Raw genomic sequence first — 23,029 nt, 5'->3', positions numbered from 1 at the left:
TGCATATAAACGCGTACATATCTGAACTGAAACGCGTGCATATCTGAATTAAAGCGTGTGCATATAAACGCATACATCAGAATTCAAACGCGTGCACATCTGACTTTAAACACGGGCATATCTGAATCGAAACGCGCGTGCGCATCTGGAGTAAAGCGCGTGCACATAAACGCGTGCATGTCTGAACTGAAACGTGTGCAGCTCCGAGTTGAAGCGCGAGCGTATCTAACTTAAATCCCGCGCCTCTTTGCCACATTCTAAACCCGGAAATCCAGCGCCGCCTCCCACGCCTCCCCTCCCCCTTCCTCCGGGTTCTGACGCGACCTCGCCCCGCCCCTGCCCGCCCCTTCTGGGCTCCTGACCGGATGTTGGGATCCTCTTGTTGTTACTTTCCGAGCCGGCCGCGAAGGAGGTAAGGGAGTCCCGCCGTCGTCCCCCCAACCCCGAAAAAACGAGGCTTTCATGTTTAACGTGTGCATGCACGCGCGCGTGTAGTTATGCGGGTCCGGCGTTGGGATTCCGGGATCGAGTGCGGGCGACCCACGGAAAGCCAAAGGGCGCCTGGCTGGCTGTCACCCGAAGTGGTGAAACCAGACGTGACGTGTAGGAGGGACGCGTGTCCGGGGGATCCCGACGACCTTTATTTTCACTGCGGGAAAGCTGGGTGCTGGGGAGGCGGGTTGGATCGGGGCTGCGGATTGGAGGGAGGGAGGTGCGACCGTTTGCCCCCAGCGCCCCTTGGTGCAGCCTCGCCTGGGGTGGTTGTGGGGAAGGAAGGAGACGGATCCTGCGAACGGGGAGGGAAGGAGAACACGGGCAAAAAGTTGCCACACAATTGAAGAGCAATTGAGAGGAGGTGTTATTGCCCCAGGACAGTTCAGAGAACAATAGCACACAGGATCTAATCAAATGAATGAGATCCTATCAGAGCGGGGAGCAGGGTAGTCTACTGCTGACTGGCTATTATTATTATTATTACTCCACCTTTTCCACTGACAGGGACTCAATGCACTTTATGTATAACAATAAGAACAGCTAAAAACATAGTTTTGGAGAGCACCAATCATTTAATTAAAAACAAACCATTGATTGATTGACTGCATTTCTGCCCCACCTTTTCTCCCAAGGAGCCCAAAGTTGTGTACATAGTTCTCCCCCTCTTCATTTAATCCACACGACAACCCTTTGAGGTAGGTCAGTGACTGGCCAAGGTCACCTAGTGAGTTTCATGGCTCAAGCAGGGATTTGAACCCTGGTCTGCCAGGCCCTAATCGGTCACTCCAACCATGACATCACACTGGCTCTTAAAACTATGTACGTGGGTGTAAGATCTATTAAGAACCTACTGATAATTGCAATAAAAACAGCACGGCACCGACACTTTCATTAAAAGCAGTCGGTTCCCGTAAGCCTGTTGGAACAAGAAGGTCGTCTTCGTCTGGGAGCTGGTCTGACTTCTCTGGGGAGGGAGTTCCAAAGACTGGGAGCAGAAACCGACAGTAGCAGGATCAATAGTGTCAAGGATGAAATAGCTGAATAAAGAGGGACAGTTTCTGTGATGAGCTAGAAGGTCCCTGGATCTGCTGGGACCAAACTCGGCAGCATCACATTCCAATTATTTTCTGCTTCCCCTTTACTAATCGAAAGTGTGTCCAGTCTTACCAATTCCTCTCTTTTCTTCTCTCTCCTCTTTCCCCTGACTTTCTCTATATATAATTTTTCTTAGATTTTCTGTTTTAAAATACTTATTTTGCATCCTTAAGATATCAATGACTTCCCTTCTTCTCTTTCCACGGTTCATTTTACATATCCTAAATCCCTGCATATTTTACAAAAACTATACCATTCAGCATTCCATTATTGCAGCCATCAAAACTTATTTACACAGTTGAATTTATCTTGATGCTTCCAGCGTTTTCAGCTGTACACAATTATTTCCCATATATTCAATAAACGTTTTCCAATCTTCTCTAAATGTATGTTCTTCTTACTCTCTTATTCTGTATGTTAAGTCTGCAAGTTGTGCATATTCTGTCAATTTAAGTGGCCACTCTTCTTTGGTTGGGACATCGCTCGTTTTCCCTTTTTGGGGGGCTAACAAAACACGGACTGCAGTAGTAGCATACATAAATAACCATTTTTGACACCTGGGAATTTCAGTCTTAATTATTCCCAACAGGAAGGACTCTGGGTTTTTTTGGCAAAGTACTTTTAAACATTTTTTTTCCAATTCATTATGGATCATTTCCCAATACTCTTTTACCCTTTTACAAGTCCACCATGTATGAAAGAACGTTTCCTCCACCTCTTTGCATCTCCAGCACTTACTTGATTCAGTCTTATACCTCTTAGCAAGCCTACTCGGAGTTAAATACCATCCGTGAATCATTTTCCCCAGACTTTCTCATGCCGCTTTTTAATGTTTGGACCCAGATGGAGTTCCAAGTGTCCTTACCCAACCCTTCAGGTTTTCCGATTGCGTCTGGTGGAAACCTGAGGTTGCTCAACAGCCTTACAAACTGCTCTTGGAGAGAGCTTGCCTTGCCAGTTCTCTGTCTCTGCTCTGCAAGCGGGTGCTTGGGGAAAAAAACATGTTCCGTGGGGCTACAAGTCCTGTATCCCTTCATATGCGCTCCCTAGTCTCCACCATGTAAGCCTGGCACTGCCCAGCTAATCTTTAACAGATTAGGTGGGAAAGAGTTGAGCTTCTCCGAAGGCAGAAATAGAAGAATGGGGCAGAAATAGGTCCCAAAGTGCTTCTCATTCCTTAGCTGACAAATTCTAAATTATTATTATTATTATTATTATTATTATTATTATTATTATTATTACTATTATTTTATTTATATCCCGCCCTCCCCAGCCAGAGCCGGGCTCAAAGCGGCTAACAACAATAAGGCATTCTCTAAATATTTAACCTGGCTTGCCCTGTTAAACTTAAAAGTGTTCACAAGGACAGTAGCCTACTGTATGATTAGTTTTCAAACATGTACAACTTGCCGTTCTCGCCTTATGTGGCCCCAGTAAAACTGCTTTCAGTGGAAATCCACTATAGCAGATAACTACGTTCTTAGTTTCAAAACAATAATACGGGTATTGTCACGGCTGCCGATGCAGAAATGTGCAAAAATTCCTTCTTCAAGGAGTTGGTTGTCCTTTGTCATGATTGGTTGGGCGTGTGCTAAAATTGCATTTTGTTGTGTTCCTCCTAAATCCCGTGAGCTTGACTGAATGAAAAGTCGCGAGGGCAAATGAAGAAGTGAAAGACTACAAAATCTCAGCAGCCGAGCCTTTTGAGGAGACAGAGGTGGGGTTACCAGAGAGCAAGTGTGCAGCGGTTAGCGGTGCAGCAGTTAGCGAAATGAGCTAGGATAATAGAATCATAGAATGGTAAAGTTCGAAGGGACCCCAGTGGTCATTTGTCTGTCAGCTAAAGCATGGGCGAGAGCTGTCTTCAAATCCTCACTTGAGCCATCAAGCTAACTGGGTGACCTTGTTAGCAAACTTTTTTTGCACACTTTTTCAGCAGGGGGCCAGTTCACTGTCCCTCAGACCTTTTGGAGGACCGGACTATTTTTTTGGGGGGGGGGGTGAACGAATTCCTATGCCCCACAAATAACCCAGAGATGCATTTTAAATAAAAGCACACTTTCTACTCATGTAAAAACACACTGATTCCTGGACCGTCTGCGGGCTGGATTGAGAAGGCAATTGGGCCAGATCCGGCCCTCGGGCCTTAGTTTGCCCACCCGTGGGCTAGCTGCTCGATTTCATCCTAACCAACCTCACAGGATTGATTGAGGAAAAAATGGTGGCGGATGAACAGTGGGATATAAATGCAATATTTATATTTGGTTTAGGGAACTCTCCTGCCTTCAAAGGCTCTCAGGGGGCATGTATTGGATTTTAGGGTGTGTGTGTGTGTGCGCGCGCGCTGAAGCATACAACACTGTGGTTTCTTTTGTTCAGTGTGCTGAACTTTGTGTCTGTGCCAATCAGCAGTTTAGATCCCGTGTGGAATTTCCTCTTTGGACTAGTAACCAGAAACACAGGGTTGTCTCACTGAGAACGGTTCCTCCTTTTTGCAGTTCTGCCGGAGCGCTAGGTGCACCTCCCTCCTTACCTGCCTCAAAGGAGCTGGGAGCAGCTGTTTTGTGCTCGCTTTGCACAACAGCATCAAACACAACAAAACGAGCTGTTTTGTGGCAAGGCCTGTCTCGCCTGCTGACATTTCCTAGAGCTGCTGGGGCTGATGTTGCGCGTAGGCATAATTTGCCATGGCTGCGTCTTCAAAGACATGCGCTCGTGTTGTTCTTAGGTCCTCGCTGACAAGCAGAACGCCTCGAAGGGGATCGAAAAGCAGCAAAAAGTCACAAAGCCGGTCTTGTGAGAGACTCTTCTGATAACAGCTGACTCGGAAACTGCGGAATGGGTAAGGGCAGAGGAAATTTCTGTGAACGCTGCAAAGCTGTGAAGTTTATTTCCTGTTGATTGCTCAGATTCCTGGGTATCAGGGGACGTAAAATTGGGCTATGCTTTGATGGGGTTAATTGCTGTAACGCTGTATGTTGCAGCGCTTGAGTAGCCTAATCTGGCTAAACCACAGGAATCTCTGGATCACGCTGATGTGAACAGAAAAGATTTCAGTCCCCTTCCTTATGGCATGAAATCGGGACTGTAGAAACCTGCGCGCTTTTCCCCCTCTTTGCAGAGAGACAGAAGCTGCTCACCCCAGTGAATAGCTACGGGTCCCAGGATGGGGATACGAGGCCAAACCTGGGCTTTACTTCCATTCAACCAGAAGAAGAGGAGCTCCGCAGGCGTCTGAAGTATTTCTTCATGAGCCCCTGTGACAAGTTTCGTGCCAAAGGCCGCAAGCCATTCAAACTGGTGCTCCAGCTGATCAAGATCCTAATAGTCACCATTCAGGTATGTGAGATGCAGGTGGCGCTGTGGTCTAAACCACCGAGCCTCTTGGGCTTGCCGATCGGAATGTCGACAGTTCGAATCCCCGCGATGGGATGAGCTCCCATTGTTCAGTCCCAGCTCCTGCCAACCTAGCAGTTCGAAAGCACACCAGTGCAAGTAGATAAATAGGTACCACTGTGGAGGGGAGGTAAACGGCGTTTCCATGCGCTCTGGTTTCCGTCACGGTGTCCCATTGTGCCAGAAGCGGTTTAGTCATGCTGGCCACATGGACAAACTGGACAAGCTGTCTGTGGACAAACGCCTGCTCCTTCAGCCTGAAAGCAAGATGAGCGCCGCAACCCCATTGTGACCTTTGACTGGACTTAACCGCTACTGGAAGGAATTGTTTTGTTTTGTTTCGACTATGGCAGACCAACATGGCTACCTACCTGTAACCTGCTCTAGTCAGTTGCCACAGATAGAAAAGGCTTCACAGTTGTACTGGGACTACCATATATTTTTAGGCACCAGGCAATAAGGTTTCTTCTATAACCAGGCCTTTGGCCTTTAACTCTCTCTGCCCCCTGCCTGCCCCTCAACACACAGAGAGAGATTCAGAGCAGAAGACATTGCCTCTCTCCCTCTTTCTCGCAGTGCCCTGCCTGCATTTCCAAGAAAAGGGCTGAAGGAAGAGGTGCCATGTTTGTGGGTCCACCAGCAGGCACCAAGAACAGGAGGAAGTTTTATAAAAGGGGTTTTATTTTCTCAAGTGAGGCTCACCTGGTGCCTTCATTATACACCTTTAGGTGCCAAGCAAATGAGAGTAAGCTCTCCAGATGCAGGTGAGGGCCGCCTCCTCCTCCTTGCAGATGGTGCCCATCAGCCACACATTTTGAGGTGATTTTGGCATTTCTCAGTCGGAAAGCCTCTCTTACCTATGTGTCAGGTCACCACTTGACTTTTTTAAACAAAGGTCACAGCCGGTTACTTCTCTTTGCACACAGTGACACAATTTTTCATTCTGAGTGCAGAACTGATCCCAGGATCTACTCTCCTAAAACGTCCTTTGCTCCACTTTCCACACTAGACAGTGAGTGGCTAGTTCTGGCCATTCACAGTCAGGGTCAGGACAAACTCCTGACTAGTTACCCAGTGTTATGATGATAAATGACCTTGTTTTATGTGTCCAAACCCTCCAGATGTTGCTGCTAGATTCCAGCTGCCCTCCTCCCCCCACTCCATGACATCTGACACCCTGGATCTGCTGTCTAGGGCTGATAGGAGTTGGGAGTTGAGAAACTAATTCAATTTGCTGGAAATGCACCCGATGGAGGGAGAACTTAAGGGTGCGGGTGTGAGCCCTGCAGAGGTGGGGTGTGTACTTTAGGGTTGAGTGAAAAATGAGCTCCTAGAAATTTGTGGGTGGTAAAATTGAGGGAGGGGGAGGATTTTACTCGTTTTTTTGGGGGGGGAGGTGGCAATTATCCCGAAATTTGGATGGAGACAAATGAAAAACTCAGAAAATTAACCAGAACACTCCCTGGGAGCATGGGATTTATGAAGGTCAAATAACCAAGGAGCATCTTTAAAAACTGCCCATGGGGTGGGGGTGGGGAGAACAAAGCTTCAGAATGTCTCCCCTCTTTGCCTTTTACCTTACCTTCTGTGGCAGCAGGGGAGGCAGAAGACCATTCTCTGGGCTTTCAACTGAGCCAAAGAAGTTGTCCGAAAGAAGCAGATGTTTCCGATGCCAACTGATCCAAAAAAGACAGTTCTCTAAAGCAGCAAGACATCTCTGGTGTCAACTGATCTGAAGGAGACAGTTGAATGAGCTTTTAACTGATCTCCTTTCAAACAACTCACCTGGTTTCCTGGGAAACAAACCATTCTGCAGCCCATTGTGAAGTCAGATTTGGCCAAGGCCTCACCCAATGGACTGTGGGCTCTCTCTCTCTGTCTCCATCTCAGTCCCATGTCAACACTTGGTATCCTCATCCAACTTCCAAGCACCTGCCCTGCCCCTTAATTTACCCCTCACCAAGAGGGCCAGGGCAGCTGGATCTGGGCTTCCGTTATAGTTTCCCCCAAACACCCCCTGCCTCACATCCCTATGGGAATCGAAGGGAATAAAATGGGCCCTGATTGTGATCCAGTTTCCAACACCTCATGATAACTCGCCTGCCTGCCCAAGGTGTTGGCTGGCTGGCTGTTCCTCGTTTAGTCATTGTGCATTATTGGTTCCAGTGGTTTGAAAGTGGGGGCTTCTCTCTCCACCTGGCTACTCACCACATCTAGGTGCTTTCAAAAACACACTCCCAGGGGGTCTTCCTTGGTGCTTTACATTCACTTGAACACCCCACCTTTCCTCCAAGGAACTCAAGGCGGTATACATGGTGTGCTATCCCTGTCCAACTTATCCTGGCAATAACCCTCTGAGGTAAGCTAGGCTGCCTCCAATACTGGAAGGAGTATGAGGCTATGGTGGCTTTGAAGGATGCCCCCCACACCCTGGGGTTGGGGGTGAAAGCTGGAAGGTGGGGGATTCACCCTGAGGGAGCCCCAGCCCCATTATTCAAAAATGTTATCCCAGAGCTTTTAATGTGTAGTGCAGATACAGCCAAAGTTTAACAATATGAAAGTAAGACAAGCAGAAACAGAAGTTACCTCAGACCCAGATAAACTGCAACACAGACTTACGATGCTGAAACCCCCTTGAAAAGGACATATAGCCGCTCGTTTACCAAATATTAAACTGAAACGTTAAAAAAGAAATGAATCTGGAAAATTAAAATCTATATTATGTCCTATATCCATTGCGCAGTGTGTCATAGATTCTTAACTGCTCCTCTGCTTGGTCCCTGCTCTCTCCCTCCCCTCCGCACAGCTCGTCCTCTTTGGGCTCAGCAATCAGATGGTGGTCACCTTCAAAGAGGAGAACACGATGACGTTCAAGCACCTCTTCCTGAAGAACTATGTGGATGGGGCAGAGGAGACCTATGCAGTTTATACACAGGCAGATGTCTATGAGCACATGGTCTACGCGGTGGATAAGGTGAGAAGCGAGTAGAAAGCTGGTGGGGAAGGGGAAGGCAGCTGGACTTGACCAGGATGACCATTGCAACTTCCCCCTGTAGTACCTGGCCGTTGCGAACGAGACAGTCGGACGCTATGCCTACGTGCATGCGGGGAGCGCAAACCAGTCGGCGCTCATGCTTTGCCAGCATTACTATCGGAAAGGAAGGATTGACCCGGCCAATGACACCTTCAACATCGACCCCAAAGTCATCACAGGTGAGCAAGTGCCTTTCCTAGGGCCTCCAGCATCCTCTATGCTCTGCGGGGGATACGGGTGGCGCTGTGGTCTAAACCACTGAGCCTCTTGGGCTTGCCGAATGGAAGGTTGGCGGTTCGAATCCACACGACAGGGTGAGCTTCCATTGCTCTGTCCTAGCTCCTGCCAACCTAGCAGTTTGAAAGCACGCCAGTGCAAGTAGATAAAAAGGTACCGCTGTGGCGGGAAGGTAAACGGCGTTTCCATGTGCTCTGGTTTCCGTCACGGTGTTCCGTTGTGCCAGAAGCAGTTTAGTCATGCCGGCCACATGACCCGGAAAGCTGTCTGTGGACAAATGCAGGCTCCCTCGGCCTGAAAGCGAGATGAGCGCCGCAACCCCACAGTCGCCTTTGACTGGATTTAACCGTCCAGGGGTTCTTTACGTTACCTGTGGAGATGACCCATCTTGCTGTTTGAGTTCCACAGTGGGGTTTAGAGTAGGGTTGCCATATTTCAAAAAGTAAAATTCCTGACACCCACAAAGTTGTTGAGGGTTTTTTGGGGGTTTTTGAAACACACCAAAATTGTTGAGCTTTGTTTTCGGAACAAACCAGCTGCTTTTTCCATCACATTGCCCTACATCCAAATATTCCCTGACATTTTGCCAATTTGACAAATTTTCCCCCGATGCCATTTTTACACCTGAAAACCAGGACATGGTCAGGAATTTTCCTGATACAAGGCAAACCTAGTTTAGAGGAAAGGCGTGCGTTTAGAGTTAAGGCACAGTTCCTTGTACAGTGGTACCTCGGCTTAAAAACTTAATTCATTCTGGAGGTCCGTTCTTAACCTGAAACTGTTCTGAACCAGAGGTACCACTTTAGCTAATGGGGCCTCCTGCTGCCACCGCTCTGCATTTTACCTTTTACAAATAAAAAATGAGTAGCTGGTGTAACTTTAGTTTGAGAAGATACCACAAAACTGCTGGCGTTTTTACCTTTTCTCCCCAATGCTGCCCCTAAATATCTGAATGTGTCAAGGCCTGGAATCTGTTCCTCTTTTCTGTGTAGAGTGCCTTGGTGTGGATCCCCCACAGAATATACCTTCTGCTCAGGACTCTGAGGAGACGTCTGGAGCCCTCCTGGAGCCAGACCGCAGCTACAGGAACTTCACTCTCAAGTTTTACAAGTAAGTAGACACACTTTCTTAGTGTTTGCGACAGCCGGAAGGGTAAGACACACACTCCAAGTGGAGGAATTCACAGGGGGAATTGATGTTTTCCCTTGCAACTAGGTTTCTGCCTACTAATCTTACATTTATCAATTGACATGTTGCAGCTGTTGATTTTTGTACCCAACATGGTGTCAGGGACCGTGCTGAGGAGGGCTGCACTGAAGAGGAATGGCAGGAGCCTCCCCCTGCTCCTGATCAGGATCCTGAATCTTCCCAGGAGCAGGGAAGTAGTATAGATTTGGAACAGCGGTTTCAAGAGGGACATAGTTCAGAAGGCAGAAGCTGGGAAGTACTAGGTGCGGAACAGCTATAATAATAATAATTTATTATTTGTACCCTGCCCATCTGGCTGGGTTTCCCCAGCCACTCTGGGCGGCTTCCAACAAAGACCAAAAATGCACTAAAATATCACACATTAAAAACTTCCCTGAACAGGGCTGCCTTCAGATGTCTTCTGAATGACAGGTAGTTGTTTATCTCTTTGACATCTGACGGGAGGGCGTTCCACAGGGCAGGCGCCACTGCCGAGAAGGCCCTCTGCCTGGTTCCCTGTAACCTCACTTCTCGCAGGGAGGGAACCGCCAGAAGGCCCTCGGCGCTGGACCTCAGCGTCCAGGCAGAATGGTGGGGGTGGAGATGCTCCTTCAGGTATACTGGGCTGAGGCCGTTTAGGGCTTTAAAGGTCAGACCAACACTTTGAATTGTGCTTGGAAACGTACTGGGAGCCAATGTAGGTCTTTCAAGACTGGTGTTATATGGTGTTATGTGGTCTCGGTGGCCGCCCCCAGTCACCAGTCTTGCTGCCGCATTCTGGATTTATTGTAGTTTCCGGGTTACCTTCAAAGGTAGCCCCATGTAGAGTTCATTGCAGTAGTCCAGCTAGAAGGAGAAGAACTGAGAGAGAGAGTTAACAGACCCACTTTCTCTGGAAAGCGTCCATCCGCTCAGCCCAAGGTCAAGGAGAGCAGATAAAGTGGCAGCACAGAAAGCACAATGGTTGCGAGATCAGGTTGCAAGATGCGGGAGTGACGGGGGGGGGGACTAGGGAGGAAGTGGGTGGAACCCTTAATTGGGAGCACCTTCATTCCAAGGGATGGGTTCTTTCTTCTCTGTGATCATTAAAATTTGTAAGTGGTAAGAGACTCCTTTCGCTTTGTTCTGCTTATCTACGGCCAAAAGTCGGGGAGGAAGTCGAGTCCCTGAAGCACATGGTTTTCAAAATGTGCAGGTTTTGCCTCCTTTTTTCTGAGCTTATAAGGCTCAGCTTCCTTCAGTTTTTCCGACAAGAGAGGCTCTCCTTTCTGTTTGCAGTCATTCAGTGGGAAACTGTGACGTTCGGTGGTAGATTGTGACAGAGCTGACCCTCCACGTCTTGTCTCTGCCAGGCTCATCAATGTCACCATCCGGTTTAAGCTGAAAGCCATCAACATCCAAACCATCATCAACAACGAAATCCCGGACTGCTACACCTTTTCCATCACAGTGAGTCAGGATACTTGAGGAGCTGTTGCTTTTGCCTCCTTTCCGCCTGTGTTTGAGGAGCCCTCATTCACACGTTGGACTGAGAGGGCCGGAGATGCTGCTCTGGGGCTTCTTCTGCTGTGCTGCCCAGTGGAATTTCCCCCAGGATGTACATTGTCATTCTTTTCTTCTTCTACTCCTCCTCCACCCTCAGATCACATTTGACAATAAAGCACACAGTGGCCGAGTGAAGATTCACTTGGACAACAAAGTGGATATCCAGGAATGCAAAGACCCCAGTGTCTCTGGCAAAGGTATCGGGGTTTCAGGGGGAGCAATATAAACCTTTTCGAAGGCAGCACCTCACCTGTATAAGAGCAGCGCTTAAAGCACTGCTCAGGGACCGTTTGCAGATTGATTTTTTTAAGGGTTTGGTCTTTAGTTCCTGGCTAATGAGAATCAATATCCTAATTGACTTAAAGGATATTTGGCTTTTTCATGGCACTGTAAATCTGAATGTGTCCATAAGGCTAGCCTCATCCTACCAAAATACGGACTTCAGAAAAAGAGATTTGAGTGTTATGTGGAACTCTTTCTTAGCCTCCACGTTGCTGACTTATCCCATTCATGAACCCATTGAATTGCATCTTTGATTATGGAAACCTCTCAGTTCCTTCTTAGCCGTCTAGTTTAATGACTTGCCAAAGCCTGAGACGATCATTTCATAAGCTTATGCTGCAGAAAGGAACATATTTCTTTAGTATCCAGTTTCACAAACTGATGTCCACAACGATGATGATGTTTAAACTCTTTGTCATATTCGTCTCATTAGCTGGTGATTTTCGTTTTCTAAATTCAAAAGTCTCAACCTCTTTAAGATTTTCCTCATAGGGAAGGGTGTCTGCATCATTAAGGTTTATTTGTCCTTTTTCTGGACCTTCTCAAGCATATAAACTTTTCTTTGAAGGGCTGGGATGACCAGACTATACCTTATATTCCAGGCATGCTACAGATTAGTATAATGGCATTGTGACACCTGCTGTTTTACCGTATTTTTCGCTCCATAAGACGCACCCGACCATAAGACGCACCTAGCTTTTAGAGGAGGAAAACAAGAAAAAAAATATTCTGAATCAAATGTTGTTGAAGAGGCTTTGCGTGGCTATCCCTGAAGCCAGAACGGCAAGAGGGATTGCTGCGCAGCAATCCCTCTTGCTGTTCTGGCTTCAGCAATAACTGCGCAGCCTGCATTTGCTCTATAAGACACACACACATTTCCCCTTACTTTTTAGGAGGGAAAAAGTGTGGCTTATAGAGCGAAAAATATGGTACGTTCAGTTCCATTTTTAATGATTTCTAGCATTGAATTGGCCTTTTTTACAATGGTCGCAGCCAAATGGCTTATATTCTCAGTGATCCCAAGGTCCTTGTCCTGTGTGTTTTTTATCCCAATTAGGCTCGATCAGTCCTAAGTCCCTACAGTTCAGACTGTTCTCTCTTCCTCTCCCATATTTGCTTTTGGCAAACCCCCTTTGCCCCCTTTCCCCACAATTCTCTCTGTCCCTGCTCCAGCTGGCCTACTTTCCCCTCCAGAAACTCTAGGACTTCTTCCATGTGTCTCATAGCATCATTTTTGCTGCTTGCGCAAACATCCGTCCCCCAACAACCTCTGGGCTCTCCAACCAAGCCTATTTGGGCTGAAAATTCTGTGGGTGGGGAGTGTGACCATTTCCTTGTTCTCTAGCTCCCCGCATTTTCTAGAAACCCAACACTGCCTTCCTCCTTTCTTGCAGGAGACAACAGCTTCCGGATGTTCTTTGACGTGGTGGTGCTCCTCATCTGCGTACTATCTTTCATCCTGTGCGGCCGCTCCATCATCAGGGGGCTTCTCCTGCAGCATGTGAGCATTGCTGGGTCATCCTTATTTACAGACGTACCACCCAGGACTTTCTGCGTGAAAAGTCTATGCTCTTGTCACTGAGCCAGCCACACACAAATTTCAGGATGCTGCTGTCTGCAGGCGAAAGCTTTGTTGCGCTAATCCGCTCCAGTAAAGAGCAGTAGCCGAAAGCAATTGTAGCGTTGGTGGGGCAAGAAGACAAATATTCCAAAGTATGTTTGCATTCATAAACCTGGATCCCGTGCAACTCAAGGTCTGGCCAGGCCATGGCACGAGGACCTGCCACAGCAATAGTTGTGTGGAGTGCAGAAATAGGGAGGGGAAGGGCTTGAAAGGCACCAGGTGACTACAACCCCTCCAGAACACACACAGACACATAAAATTGCAGGGAGTTCTGGTGGTTGTAGCAGGGTGGGGTGGGGAATAATGTGCCAAAACAACTTTTAAAAGAAGAACATGAAAAATGTTGTTAGGATGGGGCAGAACGTAGATGAGACATTTGCCCAGGGATGTTAGCAAAGGACATTGGTGAAAACTTCATTGTCTGCTTAAGGCAATGCTTAATGTAGCAATCAAAAATTGCTTTCAAAATTAAAAATCCTGCGTTTATGTGATCCAGCAGCTTTTATTCTGCAGAGACTCCAGTGCCGTATTCTTCTAGCAGTGGGGACTATGTCGGCCAGGTTTTTTATCAGGCTGGGTGATATAGCAATATATCATCCGAACCCGATTTGAATTCCATATCTTGTATTGGTTTCATAGTTTTTGACCTGGTAATATATTGTGACTCCTGGTGTGTATGTGTGGGTGTGCGCGTGCGCTATGCAAAAATCACAATGTGGGGGGAAAACCGTGAAGCCAGTCAATGCCTCTACGTGGCTCCATCCTTATTTCAGACATTGTGATATATCAGTATATCGCAATGTTTAGCTGTTATCGCGATGTTGGAAACCAGATATCGCCCAGCCTTAGTTTTCCCCCTCCATTGCGGAATAGCTAGCGGTTGCCTCGTAAGAACTGTGTTGCTGTCTAGGCTTGTGCATCGTGGTTGGGGTCTTCCAAGCTTAATGGTAGAAGTCCTTATCTCCCCCTTCTGGAGCAAGGGAAGCAGGAAGGGAGAGCAATCGAGAGCGGCGGGGACTTTGACAGGAGGGAACAAGAGGCCGTGTGTTTTTCACGAGGTGGGAAGCTCACCAGCAGCTCCTTTTCCTTGCACAGGAGTTCAGCCATTTTTTCCAGCGCCGCTACAATCAAGACATCTGCTTGTCCGACCGCCTGGAATTTGTGAATGGTTGGTACATCCTGCTGGTGGTGAGCGACATCCTTACTGTGTCCGGAACTATCATGAAGATTGGGATTGAGTCCAAGGTAAGAAACAGTCCAGGTGTCAGGGGCTGGACTGAGGAGAAAGGGAGGGGGAGAAGAGGAGGGCAGTATAGATTTAGAACAGTGGTTTGCAGAAGGGCATGGTTCAGAGGCTGCAGAGGGGGAAAGCTGGGAAATATTGGGGGAGCAGCAGGAAGAAGAAATATCAGGGGAGAGACAGCTAACAAACTCAGTGTCTCTTGAAAGCATTCCTGATCCCCCCTCTTCCAGAAGCAGGTGTGCAATGAGAGTAGCAGAACAGAAATCTCAGAGGCAGAAAGATTAGCCAGCGCAAGGGTGGCGTAGAATAGGAGGGACTGAGGGGGTGGGACTTTCCCCAGAGCAACGCCATTATCCAAGAGAGACCGCTTCCTTTGTCTCTCTGTGAATACAGTGGTACCTCTAGTTGCGGACACGATCCGTTCCGGGGTGCCATTCGCACCCCGAAAAGTCCGCAACTGGAGCGGCGCAAGCGCAGAGCGCAATAGACTGCTTCTGCACGTGTGCGCCCGGCAAAACGTTTGCCGCATTCACAAGCTGAAAAGACACACCATGAACCTAGCGCAACACGAGGTATGACTGTATGACTACCAGTACGTTTCCTAGCACAATTCAAAGTGTTGGTGCTGACCTTTAAAGCCCTAAACGGCCTCGGTCCTGTATACCTGAAGAAGCGTCTCCACCCCCATCATTCAGCCCGGACACTGAGGTCCAGCTCCGAGGGCCTTCTGGCGGTTCCCTCGCTGCAAGAAGTGAGGTTACAGGGAACCAGGCAGAGGGCCTTCTCGGTAGTGGCACCCGCCCTGTGGAACGCCCTCCCATCAGATGTCAAAGAGATAAACAACTATTTTACTTTTAAAAGACAACTGTTTAGGGAAGTTTTTAATGTCTGATGCTGTATTGTTTTTAATATTCAGTTGGAAGCCGCCCAGAGTGGCTGGGGAAACCCAGCCAGATGGGTGGGGTATAAATAATAAATTATGATTATGATGATTATTATACTTGGTAAGAACTCTCTTTGTTTTTCTGCTTTTCGGCATCCCACCGGGGGAGGGATAGGATTTCCTGAAGCCTTGACACCAGGCAGCCTGAGGGCTAGAGCCCAGGGAAGAAGGTCTCAGATCCTGGGCTACAGTCTGAGCAGAAGAGACCCTGCTCCCAGCACACCTAAAGAGCAACCCTGCATGATGTGTTGTTTATTTGCAGAACTTTGCCAACTATGACGTATGTGGAATTCTCCTGGGCACCTCTACACTCCTGGTTTGGGTCGGCGTCATGCGTTATCTCAGCTTCTTCCAGAAGTACAATGTAAGCTGAGTCCCTTTGCTTGCTTTCTCATGCCCTATATATACAGGCAGGAGCAAGATCCCGAAATTAATCCTTCATTTTATCTTTTTAAAAATGAAACCTGACATTTCCTTTTAAAAAATAAAATAAAAAATTATTTGTTTTTGAGATTCAGGTGTTCTGAGTTTCTCTCCACCCAGTGGAAATTTCCTTACAAATCCACATTAGGGATCCATATTTTTTTCCATCATACAACTCCCGTGCCTTTAATAACTGCATGAAATGCAAAATTTTAGCAGATGGTGCTTCCTGGCATCTCCTTATCAGGAAGAGTTTCATCTGCTAAATGTTGACAAACAAAGCTGCCCTTGTTTTTGTTTTAAAAAATTATTTAATTTTTCAAATTTTGAAATTTACAAGCAATTATCAAACAACCAACATAGAAACAGAATTCCAAAAACTCCTGAACTTCCTTTCTTCCCTTTTGGGTCCTTATATCAACCTTTTCCTCCTGCATTAATCCTCCATTAATCCAAAACTTTTAAATCTCCATTATACCCAAAATTCATCATTAAACTACAAGTGTTACTCCAACCCTACTAATAATTGTTTACAATGGCTTTTAAGGTAAATTATATATTTCCCCCAATCCTTATTAAAATTTTGGTCTTCCTGGTTTCTAATTCTTCCGGTCATTTTTGCCAATTCAGCATAGTCCATCAACTTAATCTGCCATTCTTTTCTGATAGGGACTCTTTCTTCTTTCTGTCTCTGAGCTAATAACATCCAAACAGCAGTGGTCACATACACAAATAGTCTTTTTTGATCCATTGGGAGTTCGGCACCTGAAATTCCTAAAAGAAAAGCTTCGAGTTTTTAAGAATAGGTTGTTTTGAACATTTTTTTCAGTTCATTATATATCATCTCCCAGAATTCTTTTACTACCTTACATGTCCACCACATATGAGAAACCTGAGATTTCCAGGGTGATGGATTCTGTACCCCGAAACAAATGTTGTACTTGCGCTTTGCATCTCCTGCCTGTTGCCCGATGCTAGCTGGTCTCCCTGATCCGAATTGTGGACGGCATTTTCCCACTCAAGTTTTCTCGCTTGCTGTCTCCCTAGATCCTCATTGTCACCATGCGGGTTGCCCTCCCCAACGTCATCCGTTTCTGCTGCTGTGTGGCCGTCATCTACCTGGGCTACTGCTTCTGTGGTTGGATTGTGCTGGGACCCTACCATGTCAAGGTATGTGGAAGGGGAGCAGGGGACAGAAGTGTCATGGGGCCACCAGCTTCAGTGCAAACAAAGCAATGAACTTTTCAGATCATTGTCACTGTTAATATGGATCTTCCTTGGGGAAAGGGATGGTTGCCTAAATCTTGGAAGAGTTAACACTACAACAGAGCCAAGTGCTTGTAGCTACTACTACTACTACTACTACTACTACTACTATTATTATTATTATTATTATTATTATTATTACTTTCAATTACAATCCAATAATAGCCTCATCATAACAATACCAAATTATAATACAGTGGTACCTCAGGTTAAGTACTTAATTCGTTCTGGATGTCCGTTCTTAACCTGAAACTGTTCTTAACCTGAAGCACCACTTTAGCTAATGGGGCCTCCCGCTGCTGCCATGCCACCGGAGCACAATTTCTGTTCTCATCCTGAAGCAAAGTTCTTAACCCAAGGTACTATTTCTGGGTTAGAGGAGTCTGTAACCTGAAGTGTATGTAACCTGAAGCGTACGTAACCCGAGGTACCACTGTACAATTGATAATACCAATCATTCAAATACCGAATTACTGTATTTTTCGCTCCGTAAGACGCACCTGACCATAAGTTTTTAGAGGGGACTAAGATAAAAACAAAGAGGGAAAGGATTTGCTGAATTATCTATGTGAACTGGAATACAAAAAAGGGAGGTGTGAGGAGGTCAAGAAACGAGTAATTGAAATATAAGAAACGAAAAGAATGATTTATTTTTAATTGTGTTTTTTATTTTCCACATATTCTGTATCTTTTTCTCTTTTTTATTTGTATTTTTGTATCTTTTTTCTTTTTCTTTTTCTTTTCTTACATTGTAATTTTCTTTGTTTGTAAAATCTCAATAAATATCTTTTTTAAAAAAACACATAAGTTTTTAGAGGGGAAAAGCAAGACAAAAACCAATTCTGCGCAGAGCATGTAAGCGACTCTCGCTTTTCTTGCTTTAAAGCAAGCAAAGCGAGAGCCGCTTACATGGCTTCTCTCCCGCTTTGCGCAGCTCTCACTTTGCTTTCCCATCCCTCCTCCCGCCTCGCTGTAAAGCGCTGCGACGCCGGAGCAAGAAGAGAAGGAGGAGACACCGGGCAGGTTCTTTGCTTGCTTTACAGCAAGGTGGGAGGCCAGCAGGAGCAAGAGGTGCTGCGCAGCTCTCACTGAAGCCAGCAGAGTAAGAGTGATAGCTGTGCAGTGGCTCTTGCTCTTCTGGCTTCAGAGTGAAGCGGTAGGAGGGACGGAAGGGAGCCCTTACACAGAGCCCCTTCCATCCCTCATCCCGCTTTGCTGTGAAGCCAGCAGAGCTGTAAAATTATTGAAATGTATAAACCTGAAGGGTTTATACCATAAGGGACGCTGGTGTCGCTGTGGGTTAAACCACTGAGCCTAGGACTTGCCGATCAGAAGGTTCGGATCGCCGTGACAGGGTGAGCTCCCGTTGCTCGGTCCCTGCTCCTGCCAACCTAACAGTTCGAAAGCACGTCAAAGTGCAAGTAGATAAATAGGTACCGCTCCAGCGGGAAGGTAAACGGCGTTTCTGTGCGCTGCTCTGGTTCGCCAGAAGCGGCTTAGTCATGCTGGCCACATGACCTGGAAGCTGTACGCCAGCTCCCTCAGCCAATAAAGCGAGATGAGCGCCGCAACCCCAGAGTTGTCAGGGGTCAGGGGTCCCTTTACCTTTACCTATAAACCTGAAAACCATCATCATTGTCGTCATAAATGGCTGTTTCTCCCACCCACCTATTGTCTCCAGATTTGGGGCCTCTCTTGTCCTCAGCTCTTGTCTGCTGTTTTGGTTTCAGTTCCGCACCCTCTCAATGGTGTCAGAATGCCTTTTCTCACTCATCAACGGGGACGACATGTTTGTGACCTTTGCCGCGATGCAGCAGAACAGCTACTTGGTGTGGCTTTTTAGCCAGGTCTACCTGTACACTTTCATTAGCCTGTTTATCTACATGGTGCTCAGCCTCTTCATTGCTCTCATCACTGGCTCCTACGAGACCATCAAGGTTTGTTGTTGTTTAGTCATTTAGTCGTGTCCGACTCTTCGTGACCCCATGAGCACGCCAGGCCCTCCTGTCTTCCACTGCCTCCCACAGTTTGGTCAAACTCATGCTGGTAACTTCAAGAACACTGGCCAACCATCTCGTCCTCTGTCGTCTCCTTCTCCTTGTGCCCTCACAATTTAAATCACTAGTCAGTAGGACTTGATTTAAATCACTAGTCAGTAAGACTTGATTTAAATCATTTTTTTTACAGAAAGACTCATTCTTGCTGGTATAATCTTAATATTTACAAGCAGATGAAGGTTTCATTTTTTGAATAATAAATTTTCAGAGTAGTTTTTACAGTTATATCAAAAACGACTGATTTGCTTATACTATTAGAAATACATTGACAGATAATTATGAAATTATTGTGAGGTTTGATAAGCTAACTGTTTATATTTGGACAACTTTTCTGCTGTACTTCATTGGAAGGAGAAAAATAATCAATTCCTTAATAACCATTTAAACCATTTATTTAACTAAAACGATAACATTATAGGATATGTATCCATGTTTGTTAACTGATGTGGTTAAATGACTTTTTTAAAAAAAAACTTAGCTTGAGTTTTAGCACACATGAAAAACTTAAATCCTTATTTCCTGATGAATAGCCTTTGGACTATATGTAATGTAACTTAAATAGAAAGCTATCTTTAGAAAGATACTTTCCTCCAAAAGCATTTTATTTTAAAAATCCGATTTTAAAAATCTGATTTAAATAAAAAAAATCAATTTTTAATTTTTTTTAAAAAATAATAATTGATTTTTATCCACCCTGGCGAGACCTATTAAGAGCGTTGCTCAGTGTGTATTTGTTGCCTTGAATAAAGAAGGTAACTTCACTAACAGCTGGCTCTGCTTCTTCTGCTGAGCTGCATCTGACTCCAGCCCTGAGGCCTAGCGCCAGTCCAGAGACACCGTCTGAATTTTTGCGTCTGGTAGGAGTCCTCTCCTTCCTGCAGTCCCAGAACTGCTCTGACCCCTAGATAGTGCTATGCAAACCCTGTCTCTTGTCTCTTGCTCTTGCAGCATCAGTCTGAGGGGGAAGCGGCCATCACCCAGCTCCACGCTTACATAGCCGAGTGCAAAGACAGCCCCAAATCGGGCAAGTTCCGCCGGGACAGTGCTTCCTCGTGTTCGGTCTTCTGCTGCTGCGAGAGGTGAGTCTGCAGGGGATGGGTCTCGAGTGACTTCCACGCTATTCTGAACGCCTGTTCTTGGACTCCACCCATTTGAGAGAGCCAGTGTGGTGTAGTGGTTAAGAGCAGTAGACTCGTAATCTGGTGAACCGGGTTCGCTTCCCCGCTCCTCCACGTGCAGCTGCTGGGTGACCTTGGGCTTGTCACACTTCTCTGAAGTCTCTCAGTCTCACTCACCTCACAGAGTGTTTGTTGTGGGGGAGCAAGGGAAAGGAGATTGTTAGCCGCTTTGAGACTCCTTCGGGTAGTGATAAAGCAGGATATCAAATCCAAACTCCTCTTTGGGTGACCAGGCCCCGTTTGTACTCCAAGAACAGACCCTACCTTTAAAAAAAAAAAAAGGTAAAGGACCCCTGATGGTTAAGTCCAGTCGCGAACAACTCTGGGGTTGTGGCACTCATCTCGCTTTACTGGCCGAGGGAGCCGGTGTTTGTCCGCAGACAGTTTTTACGGGTCATGTGGCCAGCATGACTAAGCCACTTCTGGCGAACCAGAGCAGCGCACGGAAATGCCGTTTACCTTCCCGCCAGTGCGGTACCTATTTATTTGCTTGCACTGGTGTGCTTTCGAACTGCTAGGTTGTCAGGAGCTGGGACCGAGCAACGGGAGCTCACTCCGTAGTGGGGATTTGAACCGCCGGCCTTCCGATAGGCAAGCCCTAGGCTCAGTGGTTTAGACCACAGCGCCACCCGTGTCCCATGACCCCACCTTGCCCCTTCCCAAATCCCTCTTCTGTGCAGGGGGTCAGGGCTGTTCCTCCAGAACAGGTATTAAAGGACTCATTGGGGACAGAGAAGCCAGTGCTTGGAGCCCAGGATACATCTTTGGGGGAGGGGGCACTTGGGGCGCAAAGCTTGGTGGTTCTCGCTTCTCCCTCCTTTTTCTTTCCCACATAATATTTATTAGTTTTCCAAATTTTTAACGCATCAATACCAAATTACATCAAATTGGATACAATTTTTCCAAAAAGTTGTCTTCCCACTCTTCATCCTAAATGCGTCCCTACTTTCCCCCATTGCTTGCTATTACATATTTATTTCTAATTCACATTTCATTCCTTATATTCAATTTACAGTTATTATTTCTTTTAAATTCCCTTACCCCTTTTCCATCAGCTATCTATCAATTCCTGCTTGTATATGCAATATATTCCCTTAAAAAACTAAAGTTATACATCCCCCTGCCTGTCCACTTTAAATCATTACTATTTCTATATTAATTTTACTTTCTTTTGCGTTTGCCGCCATTTTTATCTTCTCCACCGTATTTAGCATCTTGATAATAATTTTTATTAGTTTTCAATTACAGTCCAATAATAACCTCATTAAAACAACGCCGAATAATAATACAATTACTGATACCAATCATTCAGATACCAAATTATATAATTTAGGTGGTCCCCCCACATGCTAGAACTGATGGTTGTTTTTTTTTATTTCTGCATTTCATATTTCACTTTCCAGTAGTTTGTCACCAGTCAGCGCCCATTTTGTGTCTGGACCTATATTGTTTTGCGATTCACGTTCTCTCCACAGCGTTTGCGATCCATTGTAAGATTATTTCTCAAGGACCTTCTTTTCTCCCTCCTTGAACCCTCCCCTCCCACAAGAACCCCACTGCAGGAGAACGTCCTGGTGGTGAACTGAGCGCTGTGACAGAGAGCGAGAAGGACTGCCTTGACTGATCATTGCTGGGCACGGACCTGCAGGTGGACCTCTGAGACTGACGATGCCTCCTGTCTCCTGTCTTCCGGCAGGAACTAGGATGGGAGGGAGCAGCCGATATCCTTGCCTCCTGCGGGCTGCGACTTTATGTGCCGGTTCCACAGAGAGCCGTTGAGACAGTCCTTGGTGTCTGAGCAACAGACACTTGGGGGACCAGGGGGAGGGGGCGGGGACTAGCGTTTTAACCAGTATCTCCCCCAGTCTTGAACTGGCGCTGCAATAGTCCCGGCTGATTTATTGCTGGCCTGTGTGTACCGGCTTTTCCCAGGCTCCCTGTGGGATTAGCAGGTTTGCCAGGCAGTTGCAGCGAGGGAATGCAGTTTTGCTTTAGTTTTTTTTTATAAAAAAAAGGTTTTATTTTGGAAGAAAAAAGACTTACAAAAGGTCACACCAGGAGTGAGTCAAGGTGAAGCCCTTTACATCGCTTTTGAGGACCTTGGAGGTTTCCACACTGCCTGCGCATCAACTTTTTCAAGTGCCACATTTGCCTCCGAAAGACTGGCGCAAAGGTTTTGCTTTGTTTCCCGCAAGCACCTGACATCTGGCTGGCACCTGGCAGGTTCAGGATGCTATAGGATGGATTTTAACAAAGCCTCTATGTCGTAAGGGGTGGGGAAGCCGTTTCAAAACACTGGGGTGGAGGGCAAGGCTTTTCCTGCCTCGTCCTGTGCAGGATTTGCTCTGGGGTTTGGCTAAAGTGTCCTTCCCATCCTCTTCTAGTCCGTGGCCTTCTAGCTGTTTTGGTTTGGAACAGATTCTGTTCTCGATCGGGCAGGTAGGCCTCTGTTAAGGATGCCACATCTAATCCCATTCTGCAGCCTCTGTAGAGACAACTGTGCTGGGCATGGCTTGTGTTTCAATCAGGTATCAGTAAATCAATTTATTTCCCCTGGATTGTTGCACAGGAAGATTGCAGCATGCTCACTGGTCAAGTTTAGGATTAAGAGAATATGGGATTTTAAATGAACTGTGAGTAGGCTAAGACTGGAATCTACTTTGGAGACCATGTTTTTCTGCTTCAGAAGAGGCACTTGCCTACAGCTAAGGCATGGGACTGCTTTCTGCGGGTAGTTTGATCTTCAAGGCAGTCTCTTGCACACAATTCCATGTTGTTTGGGATTTTGCATTGAGGCTAAGGAAGATATTGGTATTTATGCCAACGAGGGATCACCACATCCACTGATTCCCCAGAGTGCTCTGGCTCTACTCCGAAACAGTTGCTTTTATGAGTAAGGACACCATTTTCTCCTGCTTTCTCTGGGCCTTCTTTAGAAAAATGAGCTCTGTTCCAGGAGACGAGGGGGATTATTGCAACTCTTCACTTCAGGCACAGAAATGTCTACGACCAGGTTTAAAATT

The 23,029-nt window shown here is 46.5% G+C and overlaps 1 protein-coding gene across 2 annotated transcripts; it reads left to right on the top strand.

The window, feature by feature from the left end:
* Positions 1–358: 358 nt before the first annotated feature.
* MCOLN1 (mucolipin TRP cation channel 1) lies at positions 359–23,029 on the top strand. Of its 2 annotated transcripts, XM_053371357.1 has the most exons (15): positions 359–412; positions 4,319–4,432; positions 4,712–4,929; positions 7,793–7,960; positions 8,043–8,199; positions 9,250–9,367; positions 10,798–10,894; positions 11,088–11,187; positions 12,667–12,773; positions 13,992–14,141; positions 15,345–15,446; positions 16,553–16,675; positions 18,502–18,708; positions 19,777–19,907; positions 21,556–23,029. In XM_053371357.1, the coding sequence occupies exons 2-15, from the start codon at positions 4,429–4,431 to the stop codon at positions 21,590–21,592; spliced, it is 1,719 nt and encodes a 572-aa protein (XP_053227332.1). In that variant the 5' UTR covers positions 359–412; positions 4,319–4,428; the 3' UTR covers positions 21,593–23,029. The 2 variants fall into 2 exon arrangements, with proteins under 2 accessions (XP_053227332.1, XP_053227334.1); XM_053371359.1 differs by lacking the exon at positions 4,712–4,929.

Source organism: Podarcis raffonei, chromosome 17 (genome assembly GCF_027172205.1).
Source record: "Podarcis raffonei isolate rPodRaf1 chromosome 17, rPodRaf1.pri, whole genome shotgun sequence".
NCBI classification, from domain to species: Eukaryota; Metazoa; Chordata; class Lepidosauria; order Squamata; family Lacertidae; genus Podarcis; species Podarcis raffonei.
The sequence above is the reverse complement of the archived record's forward strand: the minus strand, read 5'-3'. Positions and strand labels throughout refer to the sequence as shown.